Source organism: Camelus dromedarius, chromosome 13 (assembly GCF_036321535.1).
Source record: "Camelus dromedarius isolate mCamDro1 chromosome 13, mCamDro1.pat, whole genome shotgun sequence".
NCBI lineage: Eukaryota > Metazoa > Chordata > Mammalia > Artiodactyla > Camelidae > Camelus > Camelus dromedarius.
The window spans coordinates 29,893,016-29,919,941 of NC_087448.1; the positions used below are offsets into that span (position 1 = coordinate 29,893,016).

General features: G+C 33.8%; 1 protein-coding gene across 1 annotated transcript in view; it reads left to right on the forward strand.

The window, feature by feature from the left end:
• DACH1 (dachshund family transcription factor 1) overlaps positions 1 to 26,926 on the forward strand; it is a 396,950-nt gene that overhangs the window by 260,202 nt on the left and 109,822 nt on the right. The window contains exons 4-5 of the mRNA XM_010978779.3: positions 12,865 to 13,037; positions 25,881 to 26,016. Of these exons, the coding sequence (XP_010977081.3) occupies positions 12,865 to 13,037; positions 25,881 to 26,016 (309 nt within the window). The remainder of the gene's footprint in view (positions 1 to 12,864; positions 13,038 to 25,880; positions 26,017 to 26,926) is intronic.

The following is a 26,926-nucleotide window of genomic DNA, read 5'->3' on the forward strand; positions in this document are numbered from 1 at the left end:
TTCCTTTTATTGATTTATTTTTAAATGGAGGTGCTGGGGACTGAACCCAGGACCTCCTGCATGCTAAACACTCATTCTACCACTGAGCTATATCCTCCCCCTTCCTCTTTTTTTCCTGAGGTTTTCAATATGTAGTATTAACTTGACTTTCAGATAAACAGAATAGGAAAACTTTTTCAAAGCCAGAATTTAAACATATGTTAATATTAACCTCAGTAAATGCACATAATGGAGTGATTTTTCAAAAATTAATATTTTCACATTTAGTGGATATTTGACACATTTGAAAATTAAACCTTCTATTCTTAAATTCTTAATACTTTAAAAAAATTATTAGATTTAGAATAGATAACAATGTACAAATATACCAAAATTTCCGCCATAGTATTTACACACTCATGCCATTAAAAAAACAAATCATTTTTGTATTTTTGTTCATTGGTGTGTCCCAACATAATTAGAATTTTGTGAAAATGTTTCAAATATACAATAAGGTGCAAAACATACTACAGAGGTTTCTCTGGGAAAAGCAGCTCTTTATAGGAAACCCTTAGAACAAAATTTCAAAATTTACCAAAAAGGAAAAACAGTTTCTGTACAGACCGTTTAAACTAAAGGAAGTTCTTCAGTATTTAATTTGTTTGGAAAAATTATGTTTAGCCTTCTAACTGACGTCTTAACTATTTTTATATAAAGTATTTCCATTAAGAGCAACATTTAGCAAGGTGTATTTGCCCACACGTTAGGCCAGGAACATTTAAAGGAGAGCATCTGGGACCGTGGACTGTGGCCCTAACATTCCCTGTGAATGATGTGAAAGAATGTACATGATGGAACAGACAGAAGTAGAAGAGGTGCAGAATTTTATCATTGGAGGAGATACTGAAATTGACAGATTTTTGTGATCACAAGGAACGTAACAGATTATAATTTTTTTTTATTACAGAGAGTATTTTTTACAATTAGATACTTATTGATCAACAATTAAGGAGTCTCCTGAAGATAATTATTTTTAATAGGTAGAGTTCTTCTTACACTGAAAATATTTAAAATACAATGGCTTTATTACAGATAAAGATAATTTGGATAGACATTACTTTTATAAGTTCAAGATTTTTAAAAAGTGCTGTTTCTCTATTTGAGCATTTTAGAAAAGACGGCAATTTCATAACTCATCATTTATCTTTGAACAAGACATGTGTCTTTTGAATATTGATGCCAGGAAAAATTATGGAAGAAAAGAAAAATAATGAATATGACTTATTTATCCAAATACCACTCTGTGTGGGTGTGGCTTTTAAAATTAACATAAAACTTGTGTTTAACACTTAATTCTGACAACTGAATCAGTAGTTCATTAGGTTGGCTGCATTCTCTCATATTTTTCATTGGTCGCATTAAACTAGATAGTTTTTAAAATAAAAAAAAATAAAGATGTTTAAATTTTACTTTATGTTGACCTAAGAGTTTTGATACTGTCAGAAATTCAATCCTCATTTCAAAACACAGTTTCTAACTGTTTTTCTTATTCTAATGCATATAGTCATGCCAGTCTAAAAACACATCCTGTATCCTTTTATTCTAAGGGTAAAAGGGGGTCCTTATATTTAATTCCTGAATTGGAATTAAATTTTGAAATAAAATTGCCCATTTTACTGCTAATCTTTCTAAGTTTTTGTTTTTCCTGTTGCCAGCAACTGAAATTTTAGTGGTCATTTTGACCTTGAAAACCTCCTGCCATGTCTACCCATGAAAAACTGATGAAAAGTGCTTTAAATAGTATGTCTTCACTATATATAATAGAAGCTATAGAAAGAATGATTTGGTTTCATATAAACAGTAGCTTTCAACAGCCTGCCATCTGCACGTAATCCACCACTATAATATAATATTATTTCAGTGGTCCTTCAAATGTGCTGAGTTCTTTGTGACAGGTAGTGCCTTGATTTTAAGCTGCCTCTCTCCATAATGTTCTTAAGGGGGGACCTTGTAATTACTGGAATATAATTATTTGTCATTCTACAAATTGGACTAATGGCACCTTTTCAAACTATACTTAGTTGTGTCTGGTTTTTTTGGCCTCTGTTTAGGCTATCTACCTAAATCGTAGTTAGGATTCTTTAATATTTAAATCAATCATCATGTTCTACATTTATTCATTCAGTATTAATTGAAGGCCCAAGACCTGTCAGGCATCCATGTTGATTATTTTATTTAAAAGAATATTATAACTTACAAGTCAGTGGAGATACTTGAATATCATAAAAATGCATTCATACCATTTTGTGCTGAGAATTTATTGTAGGAGTCATATACCAATTTTTGCTTATTCCTGCTCAGTTTCTTAGGATTATTACTGTCTTTTTAATCATCCAGCCTGGCTTGTTTGGGACTTATTCTGTGGCTTACAGTAGAAATACACTTTTAGTAGAAAAACCTTTATACTTGTATACTCTCTTCAAGCATCATGGGCTTAATCTCCGGCCTACAAGTTAAAGACATCCAGATCTTCCTCACTGCACATCTGCTGTCCTTCCAGACTTCAGTGTCATATTTCTAATGCTTGTTGTCAATGTCATTTGACTGTTTCTGAAATATCTCACATTCAACAAGTTCCCAATTGAATAGATTTTTATTCATCATTAAACTGCTCTTCCTCATAAAGGTGATTAAAAGCTTGTATTGTGAGTTCAGAATTCCAAGACCTAAATCCTGGGGCAAAGTAAATCTACCTTAATTAAATTAATGTTCATCTATCTCAGGCATTCTAAAGTTCATTGAAATAGTACATACAAAAGCTTAACATAACACCTGACACACTGAAAGTAGACAATACGTATTAGGTGTCATCACCACCACCATCATCATTATTTCATCATTAATAATATTGTTACTGAGTCCCAACAGGTACTCTTCCCTGACTGTCGAACAAATTGAGAGATGAGTTACTGGGACAAGGAATAGTGACTTTAATCAGAAAGCCAGCAGACATAGAAAATGGTGGACTAGTGTCCCAAAGAACCATCTTACCTGAGTTAAAATTCAGGCTTTTATACTGAAAGAGATGGGAGTGTTATGGTTGTTAGAAACATCTTAGTGCTGGAATCCTTTGTTCTTCTAGCTAATCATGTAGGTCAGGTCACAATGTTCCTATAAACTGCCAACAAGACAAATGTTATCTTCTACTCTGCAGCTTTTTATCTTAATATTAATGGACCTTTAACGGTCAGAGCCTTGAGAATGGGCTATCATGTATATTTCGGCTATAGGCAACATTCTTTGATAAAAGGTGCAGAGTCAGCATGACTGAGCACAGGCAACAGAACAGAAAGGTTAGAGCTAAAGGAATAGATTCAATATGGAGTCAGTTTTTTTTTTTTCTTTTCTGTTACAATATCACAATATACCCAGTTGTTAACTAGATACTGAAGTTATCTTTCACATTTTACTCTCTTCATCTCCATTTGTAGCCAAATGATTACCAAATTCTATGAAGTTAATTTCCAAAATAGCAAACATATTTTGTATTCTTCATCTTCTTTATCATTTTTTCCAGTCAAAAGATAAAATTAGGTGCATATATGCTGTATCTGTGTATCTCTTTTTCCCATTATTAGCTACTCAAGACCAGGCTATGGCCTATCATTTTTGAATGCCACATTGAAGTTTACTATGTGTAGATGTAAGAATTGATCTGGATTTGCAACTCTCAACTCAAGGCCTGACTGAGAGTTCATCCTATTTTGTTAAAAACTGAGGATACAATGATGAACAAAAGAGACATAGGCCTGATCGTATGGTGCTTACATTAAGATAAGAAATGTTGAGTCTTTTCCTTAATAACAATGGGAAACAATTGAAGTCCTTAAGCAAGAGGTGACAATGTAAGATTTGTACTTAAAAGAAATGGTGGTCCTTAAATCTGATTACAGCAGCACATAGAGAGACAGAGTAGAGATAAATTACATAGATTAAATCAACAGGACAGGAAAAGGAAGTGAACACTGGGGGAACAGTGAAAAAGGAGGGGAGAAAAATGATTCCTGGAGTTTTGGCTTATACTGCTAGCTGGTGATGTCATTCTTTGAGGCTAAGCAGGTTTGAGGAGAAGATAATTTAACACTTAGACCCATACAAATCAGAAATATCAAGATAACTCCCATGAGTCTGCTATGTTACCTATAAGAATTTTATGCTTTTTGGAAAATTCAACAGCAATTTTGGCTCAAGTGAGATTTTTTCAGTTTGAACGTAAGTAATTTAAAGTTGAAGTGTTATGTAAAACACTGGAAGTTAAAACTAATTTCAACTGACCATAAGCAACACTTACACATGAACACAAAGTTGTTAATATTATATACCATGGCATTGAGTATTCTACTAACAGTATAGAAAGTATGTTAACTTGAAATTTTATTTGATGTAATTGTAAATCTATAGGGACATTACAATATATTTAGAGAGAAGGATTTCTAGTTCATTTGTTTGCCTAATGGAAAAATAATTTGATGAGTTAAAATGGGAAAAGGTAGAAACTCACTGACTTTGACAATGAGAAAGGTTAAAAGATTCAGTTAAACTAACATGACTACATTTTACCAAACTGCTTTATTTTGAAAAATGTTACTTATATGTTTTAGATTGGAAAGCTTAAATATGTTTCTAGGATTGTTATTTCTACAGTGTCCATAGTAGTATTATACTTTAGCTTTGGAATTTAACCAATCTGTTGCAATGTCATAATTTCCACTTAGTAGAAACATTTGGCTCTTACTTGCAAACATCCATATCAACAGGACACTCAAGTATTTAGTCAGTACAATTAATCTGGCTACTATTTATTTACATATACTGAGTCCTATGGAACTATTTACCAGTCAGAGTCTGCATTTGTTAAGTTTTTTTTTGTCTTGTTTGGAGGATCTGTTTACCTGGTCAACACTTAGAACATGGTGCAAATGAGTCCAAAGCAAGCAACAGCATCCAAAAGCAAAGTGTCTTCTGATATAATTATCTCTGTCTTCTCCACATTAAGTATTTAACCTTTTCTCTTTATAGTAATAGCCCTCCTTTTGTTTTAAGTTGCATCAAAACCTTCTGGAATTTTGTATGAAGTAAGGGAAAATACATAAACTATTCTATTATTTATCTAACAATTCATTTTAATAACTTTCATGAGTTCAAAATCAAAGTTACTTAAAATGAAAACTATTGTCTGTTTTAAGTTTCCTAATGCTGTTTCAGCTTTCCATGTTTCCTCAAAAATTCTCAGCATAATTGTTTTTAAATAATGTCTGCCTGTTCTTTAAGGGTCCATTTATGTATTCCATCTGATGTTAATGAATTGAGCTTACGCTCTGATTTTACAATTTGTTTCATGTTCTTGCTAGTTCAATAATCATTAGCCAGGATAAATAATATTCAAGCAAAACTGAAAAATAAACAGTTCTGATATCCAGTCTGATATCCAAAGTGTGCCACTTTGATCTGTGGGTTAACTTAAACACTACTTTCAACAACATTGTGGAGTATGGAAGGTGATAGAAGGATCTCAATTTGGTGAAATTTAGCTCATATTGTAATTCTGATGAGTCCAAGGACAATAACAGCACCAGTATTATATTACCAAGGACACCAATATTGTATTACCACCATTACATAGAAAATACAATGTATCGAAATAGCTCTACATTCAAAAGAAAACATCACAGGTAAAATAGAAGCTTCCTTGCATGGGAAGAGTTTTAAATTTCTAATTAACAAGTATGTCATACCCAGAGTTAGGTTTAGTTATTGGTAGATAGCTAAAGACAATGTAATTATTTCTGGAAAAGGAGTATGTTTTTCTAAATGACTCATTTATTGGTAGCAGGATAGTTAGAATTCAAGAGAATATTATTCTTTCTCTCTAAGAGAAAAATAGTGCTTCCAAATCAAACACGGTATGTGTGCAAATATAAATTTTAGACTCCGGAAAGGGCCTCCTGAGTGGGCATTATTCTGCAATACAATTAGTTGATGTTTGTGCTATTTTCTTTGCTACACCACTGTACTTTAAATTGTGCCCCAATTAATTGTACCCTTTACAGATTGCTTCTTCCTCATTTTAAAATACAGCAATTTCATAAAGTTGAACCAAAACACCAGAAGATTTCAGTGTTTATATTTGCTAAAGTAGATCATTGAGCTTAAGATCGTTATCCATAAAAAGATTTAAAAGATTACATTGCAGTAATTCATGAGAAGACTGTTTCTCCTATTTGGGCAAAATACCAGTATTACTGCTGACATTTTATATCTCATTTTTTATTAGGGTGAAATTTATCCTTTAAAAGACAGTAGTATGTATGTTCTCACCAACATCTGAAGTAACAGCTGAACATCTGTAGCATCTGAGACTAGTATTTGCTGTTACTCAGTAGTCTTGATTCCGTTGTTACGATGGTGTTGACATCCTTGTCAGTGGTCTCCAGTGGTCTGGAGCGCATGCCCACTCTTACCATCATTTTCATTGTAAACGAATCTTGACAATGTCAGGTTCCCGTCACAGTCTATCAGTGTCACTCACTAAGCTGTGGTGTGACCGTTAGTCCCTTTGAGATTTGCCTCCTTTATCAGGGTCAGCTTGTGGGAAAATCTGAACAATAGTTACATGTTAACTAGGTATAAAAGATAATATTTAAATATGCTTTTACTGTTTAAATAGATAGTATTTTAAGAGGCATTTCTGTTTTACAGATCATTTTAATTATTTCACATGCATTCTATCCAAAATTTATAAAATATACGGTGGCCTTCTCTTTTGGAACTTATTACTTATTAGATATATTTAGTATTCACTAATAAATATAACTATTTGGGCTAGGATTTTTAATTAGTGCCACTGATATACATACCCAAAGTATTTTTTAAAAAGAGAACCAGTAATAATATCCTAACCTAAAACATCTCTCATTTCCTTTCCTACCTAAAAATTGTGTTCCAAAAAATGAAAGTCTTCTTTTTTTAAAAAATTTATTTGTTTATTGTTTTTGAGGGAGGACGTAATTAGGTTCATTTATTTATTTATTCATTTATTATTATTATTTTCAATGGAAACACTGGGGATTGAGCCTAGGACCTTGTGCGTGCTAACCACGCACTCTGCCACTGAGCTATAGCCTACCTGCTCCCAAATGAAGTGATCTTCTTTATTAATGATTATCTCCACATTTAATCATTCTTTATTTTTTTAATTCATGGCAGTCTTTTTTCCTTGAACCTCTGTCTCAATTGGTAAAGTTTTTGTTGATTTGTGAGATATCTCAAATCTTGAGCAGCAGTATTTTTTAGACTAAATGAAAGTATGTATGTATTTATTTTTTCTTTTTTCAGTTTTATTATGTAGAATTATTACAGTTTGACTACACGTATACATTATATTACATGTAAATACATATATAGAATATACTGCACATATGAGCATTCATATTTCTTTCCCTTTGAGTTTTTTTACAAGAACCAATTACTAACATTCCATTTATATTATAGTCATATTTGTGGTTGGTTCTATTGAACATGCTATGTAACAAGATACTACATAGAAATTTTCTTGTGGTTCCACACAAGAACAAAGGGGACCAAATACTCTTCATTAAAAAAAAGTAAAAACCAGTTAGTACTTATGAACCAGCCTTGCTATCTTAACTCTCATACCAGATTCCACAGACACCCTCCTCCTCCATTTAGAAGAGGGCATGACCACCCCAGGGAGAGGGGATTTGAAGAAAACATTGTAGTGAAAAGACAGCACTTAATGGAGGGAACCGTGGCTTAGTGATTCCTTTTTGAGAGTCCTTCCTCACCACCAAGTGAAGGGAAGGGAGTTTCAAGAGCATTTCTCAAGGATCACAGATGTTTCCACCTCGTTTCATGGCTGGATGTCTGCTGTGGTGTGCACTCCTGCTTTGTCTTCTGTACAGGTTTGGGCAGGGGGATAAGGAATTGAGGAGAGGTGGCAAGACAGAGATAGAGGGCTTGGACATCATCAGAACAAAAGGACCCACACCTGGAGAAGGGCCTTAGTACCGCGAGACCAGGGCAGTTCAGAGATTGGAGAAGAGCAGTAAGTTACAGGAGATTTCCACTGTCAGGGACTTGTGCAGTTAGGAGGTTCCCCTGGAAGACCCCCTTTCCATGATCAGACATTGCGTAGCAGGGGATACATAGCATTTAGGCACCTGACAGGTGGAAGATGTCAGTGGCCAATAGGCGTAGCCATAGAGGTGACGATGCGGGAGGACTTGAGCAAGAACCAGTTGGGCCAGGAGACCTTTATCCTCCTACCCAGGAGAAGAGAGAAGGTGGATGGATGAGAAGCTGACCAACCCCTCTGTCTTCCAGCTACCTAGGCTCTAGGGCTGGGGAGGGCTGATGCGGATGAGGATGCAGAGAGCAGTGTTAACTAGAATGGATTTGTTTGTGCTCAAAATCTACCCAAGGTTGTTAAGGGGCAGAAAAGGGAGCCTTGACAAAGCATATCTGAAGGTAGTCATTAGGGGGAAAATTAAACCAGTTCATATTTGTAACTCATCAGTTCTGACTCTTTGATAATCTGGTTACCCTTAGAGGAGAGATGGCTTCAAAATTTAAGGGTTCATCCCTGAAGAACGTTTCTCTGTTTCAAACCTGATCCATCATAAAATAGTATCATAAAATACCATAAAAATATAAAATGGTATGGATACGAAACAATATTCTGATCTCAGAAAAGGACTGAGAGAGTGCATCAAGCTATTTACTTTTTCAGAATGTATAACTGTGTCTTAATGTTGGGGTTGGGAGGGTGTAAGCAGGGAATCTCCCATACCTATCCCTTAGGAATTTGAATTTCGGTGACACTCAGCCTTAAAATCACCTTGCTTGTCCCTGGAGAATACACATCTTGAACAGGAAAGGAAAACTAAACGCACACAGTTACTTTTTTGTATATAAGTGCCATATATTCGCATACGTAATAACAGATATAGTCTTAATATCAGTATAATTAGGCAGGGTAAATACATTGTTTCAGATTATATAAATGTGTAATTAATAGCTTTTAGCTAGAGACAAAATTGGTAATCAAGGGTTAATTTCAGTTTTTCCTCTTGCATTCATGTACCTGGGCAGCTGCAAGACTATGTCAATTCTCAACCCACCAAAATCATGCATTAGGAGCTGGCCTTCATGATGCTTATGGTTTCGTGACTTAATTTCATCGCATAACAGCTGCCTGTGTGTTCTGCTGTCTGTCACAATCCAGATTCACTTCCACTGTGTGAGCAGGTGTCTAGCCTGAGATTGTTCCAATGCATCTTGACTGTGTTGAGAACTAGGTATGGGAGATCCTCTCTCCCTTTAATCTCTCCCCTCAACACATCAAAATATGAGTTTAGAGTTTAAATAATCAAACAGCTGGATGTACTGAGTCTTTCCATGAGCTCATGACCATTTTCCTTGGGTCAAAACCACTTTATATATTTATCAAATTTCTGAGTTTTTGCCTACATGCCTCCACCTTCTATATATATATATATATATATATATTCTTTGAAGATGCTAAGGCTAGATCAAGTTGGCCTTTCTACTCCACTGTAACATCAAAGAAATGGTGGGATTCTACAAGAATGGAAGAAGAGAAAAGAATTAGTTCTTTTCTGTTCCTGTCTAACTCCCCTTACCAAATGTTATATATGGAATCTTCTGCTGTCTCCTGCAGTCATAAAAGTAAAAGTTAATCTTCAAGGTGTAGAGGTATATGCCTGTTTGTGTGTAGCCTCATACATATATCCTGGCTTATATCACTAAATATATTGGCTTAAACCAGAGCACTTGAAATTGTATACGTAATAACTAAGAGCATGTCTTGTTCTGAAGTGGCCTATTTTCAATTCTTATTTGTTCATGCTAATAGAGGAGAAGGATGTTATAAATTATGCAAAAATCACTTACAGCTGACTTGGTTATATATTGTATATTTTTCATCAGACTTCGTTTCTTAATTGTTTGCTCTATTTATTACCCAAATGAGCTAACATCATGAGTATTTAACAAATGATGATTGGCGGAGATGGCTAGGAGCATTTTGTGTAGTGGGAAAATCCAGTCTAGTGTCATAAACTTTCTTTGGAAAATTCATATGTAGATGATTGCTATTTACCTTTACACAAAGGGCTGATATCCTGAGATCCAAAAGAGACGTAGAAATAGGTAATATTTTGTCTATAATCTGTTATGAGTATGATTTAATCAGATTTTTAACTTAATATTTTACACATTGATAATGTGAAAAATATAATTGTAAGTGCTTCTCTACTGATTTGAAAGTGAAATTAAAATATATTCAGAAAATGGCTTTTTCCCATTTATTAACTGGCAATCAAGTTATAAATGAAAGAAGAAATTAGTTCAATTGAATAGAGAAACAAAAGTAGATAATAAGTATAAAAAGAACTCAAACTGAATCCCAAATAATGAATGTGAATATTTTTCTCTACTCCATTAGTAGTTTATTAACCTCAAAAATGCAATCTACTATGAATATGTAATCCTTACATTACTTGGCTATTTTAAATGAAATAGAACATAAAGAGGAAATGATTTATTATTTGTAAATTTCCGATACAGTTCCCATATTCAAACATCATTTATTCCAAAGTGTTATTTCTATATCCAAATAGTCAGGAACTATGCCTTAACTATTGTTTTAGCTGATAACATAAAAAGTAAATTTATAATGAAAAACTTTGCACATACTTTGATAAAGGCAATATAAAATGAAGATGTTTAAAATGTTATATCACTGAATATTTTCCTGACATCATATGTTCAAACATTTATATGTTTAAAACTTTTGCATGTTTGACTAGGACCTTGGTATAAAGTGTCAAAAAAGTAATAAGTAGAGAATTAAGGTGTATAAATTTGTCAATACAAAAGTGAACTTTTATATCACAGTGTTGGAGCACATTGGAGAAATTTCTGTTATATGAGCCATTTCTCTGTGAAGCCATAAACTTTTTTTTTTTTTTTTTTTTTTTTTTTTAGCCAAAAGCTGTCATGGTTTCTTGTAAAATAATAAAGATATCCATTTTAATTGATTCTTTTCATTGTTTAATAAAATTGCTTTGTTTGATTGCTAAAGAATTTGAATTGAGTTTTCATTACCCACTTCTGAACAATTTACTCTAAGATCCAGACAGTATTGAGCTAATGAGTTTGAATTTATATTGAACCTTAACTGTCTTCATGAAGTAAATGGAAAAAAATCATGGCAGTAACTAAGTATTCTTCATTAAAAACTATGTCGTAGAGGTTTTACAATGAGGCTTTTAATAGAGCTAAAGCATTTAATTTGGAGTTTTACCAACTTCACTGTTTCTAAGCATATTATATAAAAATAGGGTTTCTTTTGCTTTTTTTAAGAAATGAAAACTCATAAACTGACAAGGATATTACAGAAATTTTCTTTCAAGTGGATAGTTTGTATATTCAAGAAATTTAGTTAAGCAATAAATTAATGCTAATTTAATCTGAGAACATGCCTAAATAGAAATAATGTATTAAAACCTTCCAAGGAGTATCCTATTAAAGTATTTCAAGATCTATTTAAATCAAAGACATGGCCGCCAATATTGAAATGCACACCCCCCAAAGGTACTGTTCTGACTTTGACACTGGGATTGCCACAGTCACAAACTGAAGTTTCTCTGTAGTTGAAAACAGTAGATGTATTTATCAATGCACACATATTTAACATATTGCAGTGATCTTTGGGTTCTCTGTAATACATCTAATCAAGTTGGGTGTTTAATGATTCCATTTTCAGAATCTGCTGTGGAATTAAGTTAGCTCTGAATGGTGACTTTAACTCTGAATGGTGACTAGGATACCATTTATATAAGGATAACTTTCCATTCTGTAACTATCAGGCTGCTTCAGTTCCAAGAAGTAATTAATTCTCCAGGTATATAATGTAAGCCATTTTATATTAAGTTGATTAATCAAGCAGGATTAGACTCCACAAATAGTCTACCTGTTGTAGAAATGTTATCCCCCCCCCAAATTGAGAACATATTTAAGAAACAGAAAAACAAAAAGAAAATATGGTTTAGGGAAAATTACTTACTTGAGTTTATTTCCCAAGAAATCATTTAGCCAATCTCCAAATGTGATATGCTTTTTAAAACCTCATTTCAAATTAGTTATTAGAAGATTTGGAATAATATGGTATCCAAATAATTTATATTCATTCCCCACAGGCAGCTGTGATGGTTCTTGGGATGAGGAAACACTGTTCCTTACCCCAGGGATCTCAGGCTTCTGGTACCCATCCCCGCAAGCCTGGAGCACGTAGCCTTCCAGTTAGTCACCCTCTCCATCATCTTCGGCAGAACCACCTTCTGCCAAATGGTATGATGGCATTTTTTAGCACTAAAAATGATAGTTGCAAAGAAAAAATTGAATGATCGGATTGTAAAATATAGGACACATTAGAGAGATAGACTACATTTCGGTAACTAATCATGATAAAGAAAACTCTAGCATATTAAACAAGAAAAGTATAGCAAAGAACTGACCTTTTGTGTGAAACACGTGAAGAGTGGTAAGTGATAAAACATGACACCAAACTGGTTAGCTTTAACCCTAATTTCCCTGAGTGGTAAGTGGGTATGGTTGCATACAAAGAGGACAAGTATTTTTCCTTTGACTGTCGATTACAACATTTTTAAATGCTTCAATTGTCAATGATTTACGTTCTTAACCATTTTAATTAGTGATATATACCATGTTTCATCATTTTATTTGAATAGAGAAATGATGATATATGTGTATCTTTTATAGGACTGGAACTTCCTTTTATGATGATGCCGCACCCTCTAATTCCTGTCAGCCTACCTCCAGCATCTGTCACCATGGCAATGAGCCAGATGAACCATCTCAGCACCATTGCAAATATGGCGGCAGCAGCACAAGTTCAGAGTCCCCCATCCAGAGTTGAGACATCTGTTATTAAGGTAATTGTTTAATTACATGATTGACTTGGATTAAGCCAAAATCATCTTAAGCCACTGTCACTCAATCCTCTTTTCTTATTCCACAAGTAATTCTAATTCCAAAGAGCTAAGTGACAGAAAATAGATTATGAGAAAAGTCACTTGTAGTAATTAGAACCAGGGGTACGATATTTAGACAGGCTAGGCTAACTTTAAATTTTCTGTTTGTACTAGGGAAGAGATGAGCATAGGTTATTAAATGATGTATTTCAAATTGTGTGTGTGCTTATATGCCTGGTTGTGTTTGTGTGCATGGGTCTGTATGCATGGTGTTTTAAGGCTTTAGTTTGGAAAATGGTATCTGACTCGTTTTCAGAAGACTAGAAGGGTTAAATTATGATCCTGCCACTTAACTAGCTGTGTCATCTTGGGTATGTAACTCAATCTTTCTGATTATTTCTACATCTAAAAAAAGGGCAATATAGTGTGGATATAAAAAGTAAATGAAATAATAAAATTGAAACTTTTTAAATTCAAAAATGCACATTAAGTGGAAGATAACATTGTTAGACAAGCATCACATACAAGTGCATTTACACAATTCTCTCATTCTCTCTGTATGTATGTGGGGAGATGTGTATAACTTTAAATATGTGTATGTATATATATATTTTCATTCATATTATTTCATAATGTGTACTTAAATCAAAAGACTTTTAATGCATTGTCAGAATAGATTGTTAATTTTTGAACTAAGTAAAAGATACCTTACACTGCATTATCCGTATCTGACATAATTATTAACTTGTTTTTCTGAATTTAATATACATGAATTTGGGGGAGTCTCTGGAGCATGTTTAACATGAAAAGCCTTGTTACAATTCTCATTCATTGCTGGTGGAATGCAAAATGGTATGCCCATTTTAGAAGACAGTTTGGTGATTTCTAACAAAACTAAATACATTCTTAACCATACAGTCATATGACTTTTACCCAAAAGAGTTGAAAATATCTCTATACAAAAATGTGCACATTCGCAAATTTATAACAGCTATTTTCATAATTACCAAAGCTTAAAATTAACCAAGATGCTCTTCAGCAGGTGAATGGATATAAAAATTGTGTACATCCATGTATTATGACTTTGTTTTTTACCATTTGCTCAACACGGATGGTCCTGGAGGGTATTATACTTAATGAAATAAGTTAGACAGAGAAAGGCAAACACTATATATTCACTTAAATGTAGAATCCAAAAAATAAAACAAATAAGCACATAGAAGAGAAACAGATTCATGGATACAGAGAACAAACTAGTGATTAGCAGAGGGGAGAGGAAGGGGGAGGGACAAAACAGGTGAAGGGGATTAGAGGTACAAACTACTAGGTAGAAAATAAATAAATTACAAGAATGTAATGTATAGCATAGGAAATATAGTCAATATTTTATAATAACTTTGTATGGAGAATAATCTATAAAAATATCTTATTACTATGTTGTATGCTCGAAATGAATATAATATTATAAGTCAACTATACTTCAAAAAAAAAATGACATTTGTTAAGTAACATCTGTGGTTCAACAACAGACCACAAGAAAAAATGAAATAGAGAAGACATTATTCACAGGTCCTGGAGGAAGTACTTGGCATGACTCAAGGGACCAGACAGGGATGTCAAGTCAGGGCCTGAGGCAAATGCCTTTACTAGGATTTTATGGGCGGGGCACTTTGGTGTTCCCAAGCTAGAGCTGGATTGGTCGATTCAAACCAGAAGAGTAGGGTGTTAAGCCTCCCAGTGGTCTTATCTAAGCAGACTGCCGATCACAAGGGCTGTTGGGGAAGTCCTATCAGGGACTTACATTTGACCGGGACCCTGTGGCAGCTGCTCATACATCTGTATGAAGGAGCCGGTATCACTTTAAGGTCCCTGCAGGCCACTTGGCCAAACCAAATGGGTGCTGAGGGAGCAGGACCACGGAGTAGCTTAGCTGAATTCTCATCACCATACAATGGAATATTATTCAGAGCGAAAAAGAAATGAGCTATCAAGCCATGAAAAGGCACGGTGGAAACTTAAATGCATACTGCTAAGTGAAAGAAGCTACTTTGAAAAGGCTACCCACTATATGGTTTCAAGAGTAGGACTCTCTGAAAAATACAAAATTATGGAGATCCTAAAAAGATCAGTGGTTGCAAGTGGGTGGGAGCAGCAGGTGGCTAGATGGAGAACAGCGGGCTTCTAGGGCAGTGAAAATACTCTGTATGATACTGTCACGATAGATTCGTGCAATTATACATTTGTGAAGACCCTGTTATTTTTATATCAAAAGTTGGATAATATGCAAGTAAGAATTTTCCATGTAATAATGGCCCTATAAACAAAGATGTGTACTTGTTCCTGACATCATGAATATCCTTAAAAGAGGGACATAACAAAAAATATCATAGGAGATAAACTACTAAAAAACTCCTTCCCTGAGAGAATGCTGGTGAATGCTACATTGTCATCAGTTGAGGAACTGAAAAGAGAACTTTTTAAAATTTTGAATGACTTTTAGAGGGTTCTTCTTGTTACTAGATGATTTGTTTTTGTTTTTGTTTTGTATATAAATATAGTTTTATTGAAGTATAGTCAGTTTACAACGTTGTGTCATTTTCTGGTGTACAGCATAATGCTTCAGTCATACATGAACATACATATATTCATTTTTGTATTCTTTTTCACCATAAGTTACTACAAAATATTGAATATAGCTCCCTGTGCTGTACAGTATGAACATGTTTATCTATCTTATATATATTAGTTAATATCTGTGAGAATCAAACTCCCAATTTATCTCTTCCCACCCTCAAATACTGTATGATATCAGTTACATGTGGAATCCAAGAGAAAAAAAGGCAAAGAAACTAATTTACAAAACAGAAACAGACTAGATGATTTGTTAATCAAAGTATTGATGTGGAATTCAATTTATGATCATTTTTGATAATAGTTATTACTGAGAATTCAACATTCTCATCACCTCATTCATTTGAAGCAGTGTTTAGTAATCTCACATGGTACATATTAATCAAACTTAAGTTGAGGGAAGTTTTTGTTTTCCCAAAGGAAGTGGTTGGCTCTTATGTTACATTAAATAGTAAGGAGCCCATGTGGGTAAATAGAATCGTGCCTGCAAGTTTGTCTGCCTGAAAAGATTCTAAATATGAAGGCCAATTAAAAGTGAAATGTTAAATAGCAAAGATTTACCCCCATTGGAAGAATGACAAAACAAGAAAAAACAGCTTTTCAGGGAATCTTCCATGTGTGGGAATGTACAATTTACATTTTTTGAGAGTAATGACAAGACTTAAAATCAAACCTCAGCTTATAGGAGAATGGCGGTAAGAATTTGTAGGACAGAAGAGAAACAAAAACATAACTCTCAGAGTCACATATTTTAAGAAATATTTTTTGTTGTCTGTTTCTACGAAGTAAAGGAACTCCAGTGGTTTTCTTATAAACCTGTTGATGAAAATGTAGCTACCAGAACAAGCCGTAGAGCAGGGGCTGCAGGCAGCTGAACTTGGGTAGCAGCCACCCCGCTGCCAGTTTTTGTGTGGACTGTGGATTATGCATGATTTTACATTTTTTGAGTGGTTGGAAAAAAATCGAAAGGAGAAGAATTTTTCATGACATATGAAAGTCATATGGAATTCAAATTTTAGTGTCTGTAAATAAATTCTTTTTTGAAACTTAGCCATGGTCTTTAATTTACATAATGTTTATGGCTACTTTCATAGACAAAGGCAGAGTTGAATAAAATATTTGCTAGTTGGCTCTTTACAGAGAAAATTTGCTGATCCGTGAGTTCTGATTAACTCAAACTCATGTGAATCTTAGACTGTGGTTAATTGAAGCAGCACATACTAAACTCTCAAAACACTCTGGAGCCATAGGATTTTGCACTGAGAAAAATAAAAGCATTGAGGAAAAAAAAATTATATGGGGGAGGACCGTATCACTGTGATACTGTTATTTGCTTTAAATGCAAACCTCCATAATGGAGTATTGAATTTATATTGTCTCTGGTTGATTGTCTTGGACTACTGTAAATATTTTAGATAATTTTCAGGAGGGAGGAAAAGGATGCATATTGTTTAGATAATAATAATTCTACCAGAAGTCCCTAACAGCTAAATGTCTGTAAGAATATATTAAATTATAACAAGTTCTCTATGTGTCTGTTTTGGACCAGTGAAACCCATATACTTTGACTATTTATTATTCATAGAGCATGAAGATGTGATGTTAGATGTTTTGTAATTCAGATTCCCCTGTGGTGGAGAAATCACTTTTGCATCCTCTCCACTCATTTTTATATCTCTATTTTGTAGGAGGCCTATTCTATATTCAGGAAAATTAAGCATGATGGAGGTATTCATTAATCAAATTAAAATTTTTATCTCAATACCTTCTACTTTAACTTTATTGTGTTTTCTAGGGAAAAAAAAGAAGTCTACTAATTCTTCTGGGTTCTAACGTCGGTAAATATTTAGGTCCTCTATTGTGGTACCTGTCGTGTTTCTTTTCTCCAGATCAAATATTCTAATTTTTCCTGACAATCCTTTATCAAGCTTCTTGTCTGACGTTTTTTTTAAAATAAGCCTTCTCCTCTTCTCCTATAAAATATTCTAGAAGTGAACCTGCCGGTGAAGAGACTGGAACGAAAGAAAACCTCAGTTTGGATAATAGTTTTTTAAGTATACATTTTTATTTATTTACTTATCGGGGGGAGGTAATTAGGTTTATTTCTTTATTTCTTTATTATTTTTTAAATGGAGGTACTGGGGATTGAACCCAGGACCTCATGCATGCTAAGCCCACATTCTACCACTGAGCTATAGCCTCCGCCCTGGACAATAGTTTATAAATGTAGTCATAGCTCACAACTTTTTTGCTAGTTGAATGTGTGACTCAGTAGATTCCATGCATTTTTGACATGAAATTTTACTAAGCCAAGTCTATCTTTTGCTCGTATTAGGAATTTGCATTTATCCATATTGTTTTTTTATCTTCCAGGCTCTTTAGATACTCTTGAGTGTTAACACTGAATTCTCATACTAGCTATTTATACCATCTTTGTATCATTTCCAAATTGTAAAAGGATGTATTACTTGTATTACCTTAAATCACTGAGGAAAATAAACAGTATAAATCAAGAGATCAATTCCTCTAGTCATGAGAGAATTCCTAATAGGCTGAAATGTTCTACTAATTGATTCTCTTTGGGAATCATTCATCAAGTAACCCCAACCCCCCTGAATGAATCAATATTTTTCTCACTTTTTATTTAACAAATTCACAATGATATCATAAGGATTTTGAAAAAAAATGGTTCTTGCTGAAATAAAAAGAAAATTGAAAAGCAGAAAGGCAGCATATTTTAGGGGTTTAAAACATGGATTCTGGAGGAAAACTTCTTGGGTTTCTATTCTAGTTCTGCCACTTCCTAGTCTTGCGACCTTGTTCAAGCAACTTAATAGCTCTGTCTTCATTTTCTTTTCTGTACAATGGGGATAATAACATTACCTCATCAGGTTGTTACAATGGGTAAAATTGTATTTATAAAATCACTGGAAATCTTTCAACACTGACATCATCTTCATCTTATCATTAGTTTAATTTTCTCCCCAGGTATTCACAATCATCTGCTTAAAAATAAGTTCTAGAATTTTATAGCCAACTGCATCCAGCTTATGAAATATAGTTACAAATATATTGTAAGGCTTTTCTTTCTGTCTCACCCTCTTATTCTTGTTCAACTTTTTTTACATCTAGCAAAAGTGTTGTGTTTCACTTTTGGGGAAGGCCGGTAGTTCCATAGTATACAAAGCAGATTTTTAAATGCGTTTTTTTTTCAGATTTCACTTTTCTTTATGGATAATGTTAAATTGTTTTTGAGAAATTTGGCAACATCCAAATTATTCTACATAGTTGAATAAGCATCTTTCTTCACAAGCCACCTTACAGGGTTTTTCTGAGAACAGGAAATATGACTTCAATTTGCTAATTTTCTCTACCAATCTGGTGTGAAAGAGAGCAAGAGAACTTAGAGACAGTTTATCATTTAAAGAATTAAACATTGAAAAAAAATTAAATATAATATATAAATGTTCCTTTCTCTAATACTGTCCTTCAAAGCAGGCCCTTAAAATACTGTATTATTAAATAGGACTTTACTTGTATGAAGTTCAAAATGTTTAGAACCAGAGTAACCCAATTTGCAAACTACATTAAAATCTTAGAACAATGTCATGTACCTCATGTTTGCTTTTGGGTACAGAATACTTTATTTGGAGGGAACCATAAATAATTCTAAATGCATGCATCACTTTTAAATGGAATTTTTTAACAAGAAAAAACTATTTCATATAAAGTTGACTTGGTTTTAGAAAAACAGTTAAGTATGTTCTCTTCATGTTTATTTGGGTGTTGACATTAAATAGGAAGAGAGGATGCCAGCAAGGAAAAGAAGTATTAAAACACAACCACTGTTAAGGATACCATAATCAATGTATTAAAATCCATGACATACATTTATGAGTTTATAAAGTGATCCATGAGTTTATAATAATACTAAAATATAAACTCCTTGTTCACCTTTGGAGAATTCTAGGGAATTGATTCTTATAAAGGACAAATAAAGGTTTAAACAAAGGATGAAGGGGTGGCATCAAGCATTTTCCTGCCTTTCCCCTGCAGACTATCCCTCAGGATAACCAAATAATGCACGAGAGAAACTTTCTGTTCATAGAAATCTTCTAGCAAATAAATGAGTACAGAATGATATATTTAGAATTCACCAAACTGCAAGTCCTAATGAAGTGATGAATCTAGGACAAGATTATCAGTGGTGGCCAGCATCACAAAATTCAATCAAGCGGACATAATGCCCTTCCAAAGGAAGCACACAGCACCATCTATGAAGTACTGTTGCCCCCAGATCCACTTGAGTCAAGCATCCAGATATAATTATGCCAGAAATTCAGAGGACAGAGGAACATAGAGACAAATTAAACCCATCAAGGGACTTTGAGCTGTTCATAGAGTTAGTGGCCTCTAAGAAACATACACAGTGTCTTAACTAGATTAAAAAAAAAATTGCCTTTATACATTTGCCATCAACAGAGTGATGCCAATGTCAACACTGGCAAGTCAGAACTTCCCTTTTTCTATTTGCTCTCTTCCCTTTAGTCTCTTCTCTTCCTCGACTGTAGGAAAGGAGGAATTTCTCTTTTAATTAAGATGATAATACTTTTTATTACATAAGGCTGAGGTATCCTTCTGAGTCAAGACTGTATTTTGCTGCTTAAAAGTAACAATAGGACTTTGTATTACCAAATAGTAACCTGGAAAGTTACTAGGCTGCTTGAATTTTCATATAGATGTGGGGAAAATATAGTTCCTTACCAACACTGAACAAAGTTTGAAGAGACAGTAGGGGAATAAAATTAAGTTGTTTATGATCACACTCAGGTTCTACCAGTTTTCCCATTTAGCAAAATTGAGTATTTCTTGAGTATCATTATCAAAACAAATAAAAAGCTCTGTAAATATCCCTTGAAGCCTCAAATTAGACCTTTGAGTTAAGGGGCTTTGATGGTGACTGCCTGATCTCCTACCAGATGCAAATATATTAGGATTATTTGTTTTGTTTTCCAACAGTACTTTTTTAACATTTTCCTGAATCCAGAATTTCCAATCCTATGATGTATCCTTTCTGTTCACTTTTCCAGAATAAGAAAATCTGGATGTCACCATCTGTGTATCTGACTCCGGACCTTCACTAACAATATTTACTACTTTGTGATATATGCTCCCTCGGGGGAAGGGTTTGTGTCAGTTTTTTTTTTACTTATATGTAACTAGGGCCTAGAACATTGGCACACCTTAGATGTTTGGCAAACATTCTTTGAACAAATGAATTTAACTCTGTGTTGTCATAGAGCTCAGGAGTTGAGGTTTTATAAAGTGCTAGTCAACTTCAATGTTGCAAGTTAAAAGTTATGTCAGGGTAACATTTAACATTAGAATATCTTCTCCCCCCTTCTACAGCATTTTCAGTAAGGGAATCACTAACTGATAAACAGATGAAAATGAATATAATTAAAAAGAGATCAAAGATAAAGCTAAATGAAATAACCCTTTAGAGAAATTAGCTGTGATTATTGAGACTCCAAGAAAATATTTTAAATTGATAAAATATAATGCATTTTGTGGTGGAGACGAAGCAGCTGAGACAATGCATTTTTTTAATGTTTAATCATGTGCGTAGTGCTGACCATTTTATACTTTTTATTTTAAAATTTGAGAATTCATCATTTTAAATTCCACCTTTGATTCTGAATTATGGTGGAGACCAATACTTTTTAGTTTATCCAGAGGCAATAAATGTAGCTTTCCCTTTACTGTTATTCTGTTACCATTAGTTTATTAGTAAGACCTTTCTTTTTTTTTTTTTCCCGTGAGAGTGTATTCCTCTTAAATTTTCATTTATTATTGTGGCTAGTTTTATAAAGATGGAACACTGCAAAAGATTGTGTTTTATTGATTGCTGGAGTTATGATGCAGGACTATAAAGCAGTGTGTTGAAATATTAGATTAAATATTCTTCCTCTTTGTCCTACTTCAGGGCCATCTTGGAGGTTAAAGGGATTTAACCTTTAAAAATGAAATGATAAATCCAGTTTACATAGTTTCCCTGTAGACATTGAACTACTTCTTTCTTATTATGTCTGAATAAAACTCATTATCTATTTTGTTTCAGTAATAATTATGAGATTCTCTCCTAAGCAATTCTTTACTGTCTCCATTATTCTCCATCTTATAACGTACTCTGGGAAGGCAAGCATATAAATACGATAAAAGAATTAAGCTGTTGAAATAAATTAATTTATTGTGCAACAATGTATTCAAATCTTACTTGCTCAATGGATTTTACTTTAATGAAGTTCTTCAAAGAACAATACATTATGTTCCAAAGATTGAAATTATACATTAAGTGAAATGACTGAATGTGTTGTCTCAATTTATAGAAAGTTTCAATTGAATACTTAAGCTTTTAAAGCATAAAAATTTGCATAAATTAAAAAAATTAAGTAAATGCATTAAATATTGTCCTTGTATCCTTTGTTCTTAGACAAAACAATATAATTAAAGTAAAAATAAGCTAGAGCTAAAATAAATACTATAATTTCTACTATATTTTCTAAACCTTAAATTGTGATTTAAGATATTTTACATTAAGATTTAAATCTAATATATTTTTGACTTAGTTTATTGTGTTACCTTTAGAGTAAAATTTTGAATGTATAAATGAATAAATGAATAATACCTGAATGAAAAGAATCATCAAGGAAAACGTTGACAATTAAAAACATTGACTAATGAAACAAGTGTTATATTTATGTGGAAAATAAAATAAACAAATAATTGCTTTTAAAGGCATAACCATTGTTACTAGAATTTTATGCATTAGATATTTAAGTGTTTTATGAGTTAAATATCTCAGGAAAAAATCACTTTCTCATGCTTTCCATTAATGCCACTGAGAAATCTATCATGATAGGAAACCCAGACTTGCAAAATGATTTTAGAGGGATTGATTTATTTCAAGATTGCACTTTACCTCTGTTTGGCTAAACATGGGCCACTGCAAATATGATCACTTACATAATTATTAAGAGGAATATTAAAACATATTGATGAATCAACATCGGTGTGAGTGAAATTTGAAGAAAATAGAATGGCTAATTTAGAATATTTTATTTATATAAAAATATAGCAATTTTTTTCCCAAAACATATACTATGTGCTTCCATGTTATCCAAGTGTTGAGTTATTTGTGTTAGGAACTATCTTTAAAGCTTAGACAAACTTGTGTGCCTCTTTATCAGAATTTGAGAAATCAGGATTAGACTCTGTATGATGTATATCTGGTCATGTATGCAGTTAACTATAGGATAACTTATTCATACATCTATACAGACTACAAAGGAGTTCTACTATACTGTTTTATAAATTCATTCTCTATAATAAATACACAGATACTCCAAAAATGATACAAGCGTCAGCCTTTGACTGCTACACAGAAGCCAAGATTATCGTTTGATTAGTGATTGCAGAGACTTGATTTGAATCTTCTTGCCATTTTGATTAACAATTGTAGTATATTTTTGCAGTTGAATATATTCAAAAATAAAAAAAGAATAAACTATCGATACATGTAACAACTTGAGTGAATAGCAAAAAATTTTTGTTGTGTAAAAGAAGCCAGACACCAGGAAGTATGTACTACATGAGTCCATTTTTATGAAATTCTAGAACCAGCCAAACTACTTCCTGGTGATGGAATTCATAAAGTGGTTGCTTATGAGGATGGGAGGAATTGACTGGAAAGGGATACGAGAAATCTTTCTGGGGTAATGAAAATGGTCTAGATCTTACCAAACTCGTCAAACTGAACACATAATAAATGTGTAGTAAAGCTGCTTCAAGCTTTCAGGTGGGGGTGAATGTTAAGAAAGAAGACTTATAATTCAAAGTACTTTTAAATTATAATTAGAAGACAGGAAGTAACTTTTGGCATCCAGATATGGTTCCCTACTCTTTTAAATCATGATATATATGTTTGTTTCTTAGAAATTTAGGTCATTGCTTGCCATGTGAACTACAGAACTATTTAGAATCATAGCTCATTTAATTTATTTAGTTTTCAAAAATAACTGATAATGTGTTCATTTTTTCATGTTATTTAAGACATAGATTTGAAATTATGCACTGCAACTTTGGTAGTAGAATTTAGTTGCCTTTTTTTTTTCCTTTCCTTTTGGTACAATATTGTTTGATCTCGCAAACTATTGTGAAATTTCTTATGGGACTGTTTTTTATTCCATGGAATATATATTGGGAAACTATTTTATGTATGGGTTTTGGAAGAGGGCTTCTATTCATTTTATTTGCCATGATCCTCAAGAATGAATCCTCAGTATATCTGTTGAAGATGTTTATTGCCAATGTGCAGGACTGAAAAATTAAAAGGGTATGAGACACGTGGTCCTCGGTCTTGGAGGCGCATTAAAATAACTCAGAGAGCCTTCAAAAACACCAATGTCTGGGCCTTACTTCAGACTCAGTATATAAGGCTCCATAAGCCAGGTGGCTTAAAACAAAAGGAATCTGTACCCCCACAATTCTCGAGTCTAGAAGTCTGAAATCAAGATGTCAGCAGTGCCATGCTCCTGCTGAGATTCTGGGTGGAATCCTTCCTGGCATCTCCAGAGTTCCTGATGGTGGCTGGCAGCCCTTTGCTGGCAGCTGCAGAGCTCCAAGCTCTGCCTCATCTTCACATGACATTTTTCCTTCGTTATCTTCACCATGTTTTCTTGTAAGGACGTCAGTGATGTTGGATGGAGAACCCACCCTACTTTAGTATGACCTCATGTTCACTAATTTTATCTGCAGAGACCCTGTTTCCAAATGCTCACATTCCTAGAAATTGGGGGTCAGGACTTCATTTGAGGAGACACAATTCAACTCATAATACTCAGTAAAGCCAGAATGTCTTGAGAGTGAAGCCCAGGCATAAGCACTTAAAGAATCTCCCAGGTGATTCTAATTCAAAGTAGACCTGCAAACCATCACTAGGCTAAAGGATCTTTTGAGACTGAAAACATACGCTACCCCCTTTCTCTGTTAGTATCAAGCCTTGAGCTTGGCTTTGTTTTCCTATTACATTAGCCTTTGATACTTTGAAAACAGCCTCCTAGAGGCCAATTCCATCTTAGAACTTTCTTTCTTTTCAAATATCTGCTTTTTAAATATCTGCATCTTTGCACTCCGATAAGGAATCATTTACCTGTTATTTGTGATGTATCATGTATCAGTTTACTTACACTTCCCAGTATTTCTGAATTATTGAAAAGACAGTTCTCCAAGGCCTGTGTGTGTTGATATCTGAAGGTATAAATATCTTGTTGTGCCAAGAGGAAAATGTTAACAAATGAGTATCTTATTTCTTAACCTGTAACTCCATTTGTAATAGCTCATTGGAGACAGTTATACAGTATGTTTGCACATTAGTCTCATGGGGAAGGTGCAGGGCTTAACAGGGAAGGTACAAGGTGGGACCTGAGTGTTAACATAGAACAGTATCAGGAAACATGACACCAGGTTTCCCTGGGGTACAACTAATACATTTTGCATGAATTTCCCCTCATATATTTGTGTGGTTGCGCTGGTGCTAGGAATCTGAGAATTACGAGAATCAAAGAAAATTATTCCAATGTTAAATCATAATAGACTTCCATGATGCCTTAAAATGTGACCGTCCAACTATACCCAGAGCAGCGCCATAATGAAAGAGCTGTTAAAAACCCCTCTGGTGTTATTATCATGGTCTGTCATGGTGATAATTTGTGTGTTAAATGATCCTAGACACTTGCTGAAGCAATGGAATATATTTCAAGATTTTTTTTAATTGATAATTATCTAGAATTAAAACCTGCTTTGTTCGGTTACTTCTTTATTGTCTAATGAATTCTAAACTTGTTGTCTTTTTTGGCCTCTTTTTAATCCAAAGAGGGGATTGATATTTGCCCTTTATACAGTGATGCTCAGCTCTAGAACCTTGCCTTTCTAGTCTTTCCCTATTTGGGCTTGGCTCAAGATAAAGGGTGTCTTTTAAAACAGTTCAATGTTGATGAAAAAATGTGTTCATCTTCCCATGTCTAGAGTATTAAGGAAAAAACCAACACTCCTGAAGCAAAGGTGCAGTGTATTTATGTCTTTTCCTCCCCTCTTCCTCCCTTGGTGCCGTAGGAGCGGGTTCCCGACAGCCCCTCCCCTGCCCCGTCTCTCGAGGAGGGCAGAAGGCCTGGCAGCCACCCATCGTCGCATCGCAGCAGCAGCGTGTCCAGCTCCCCGGCCCGGACTGAGAGCTCTTCTGACCGAATCCGTAGGTCTCATCCTTCCACTTGTCACCGTTTTAAACTTTATTAGGTGCAGCTGGCTTTTCTAATCAAAATGCCCTCATTCCAAATGGATCTCAGATGTATCATGTTCTGAAGCTTGGTAGCAATAACCATCTCTCAAAGTTATGGTTCCCAGTTTGCAATATCGTGAGGTATGGTACTACATTAACAGGTTCTGATATAAACTCCCTCTCTTTGATGCCACACATAAAGATTTGAGCTATGAAACAGAGAAAGTAAGTAACCTTCTAGATTAGTTTCTGAAGGAAGCACCTCCAACTCTCAAGTATCTAGCAACCACATAGACTGTTGATGGAGAGTATTCATCTTCATTCCTTTAATCTCATCTCTGCCACTTTAAAAAATTCACTAATTTTTAAAATTCATTGTTGTCTTGACGAAGATATCTACAAAGAGGAATAAAAGAAAAAGAATTCAAATCAATTGATTTTTTAAAAAAGCATTTGATAGTCATTCAGATGATCAATAGATTGTAGAGTTTGAAATTGGTTAAATTTTAGGATTTAAATTAGTCACAGTCAATAATGCTCTGACTGTTATTGTTGTCTGTTATTATTATTAAAATGGAAGAAGTAGGGTTATATTTTATTTCATGATCACATTTTCAGATATTTAATTGTGGTCTTCACTGCCAAGAAAATTAGGAGTCAAGTTAAAGTGCCATTCTGTTAACTGGTCATTGAGTGTCTGTACAAGAATCTAATATTGTTTCACCAATAAAATGAGCATATTAACAGTGACTATCTTGGTTGATAAAACCAATACCTACCATAATGTTTACAGGATTTAGTTATTATTTTATAAAATCATGCTTACAGTATAAACTTTATCTAAGTACACAAAATTTATTGAAGTTATTTGGTTTTTGAGATT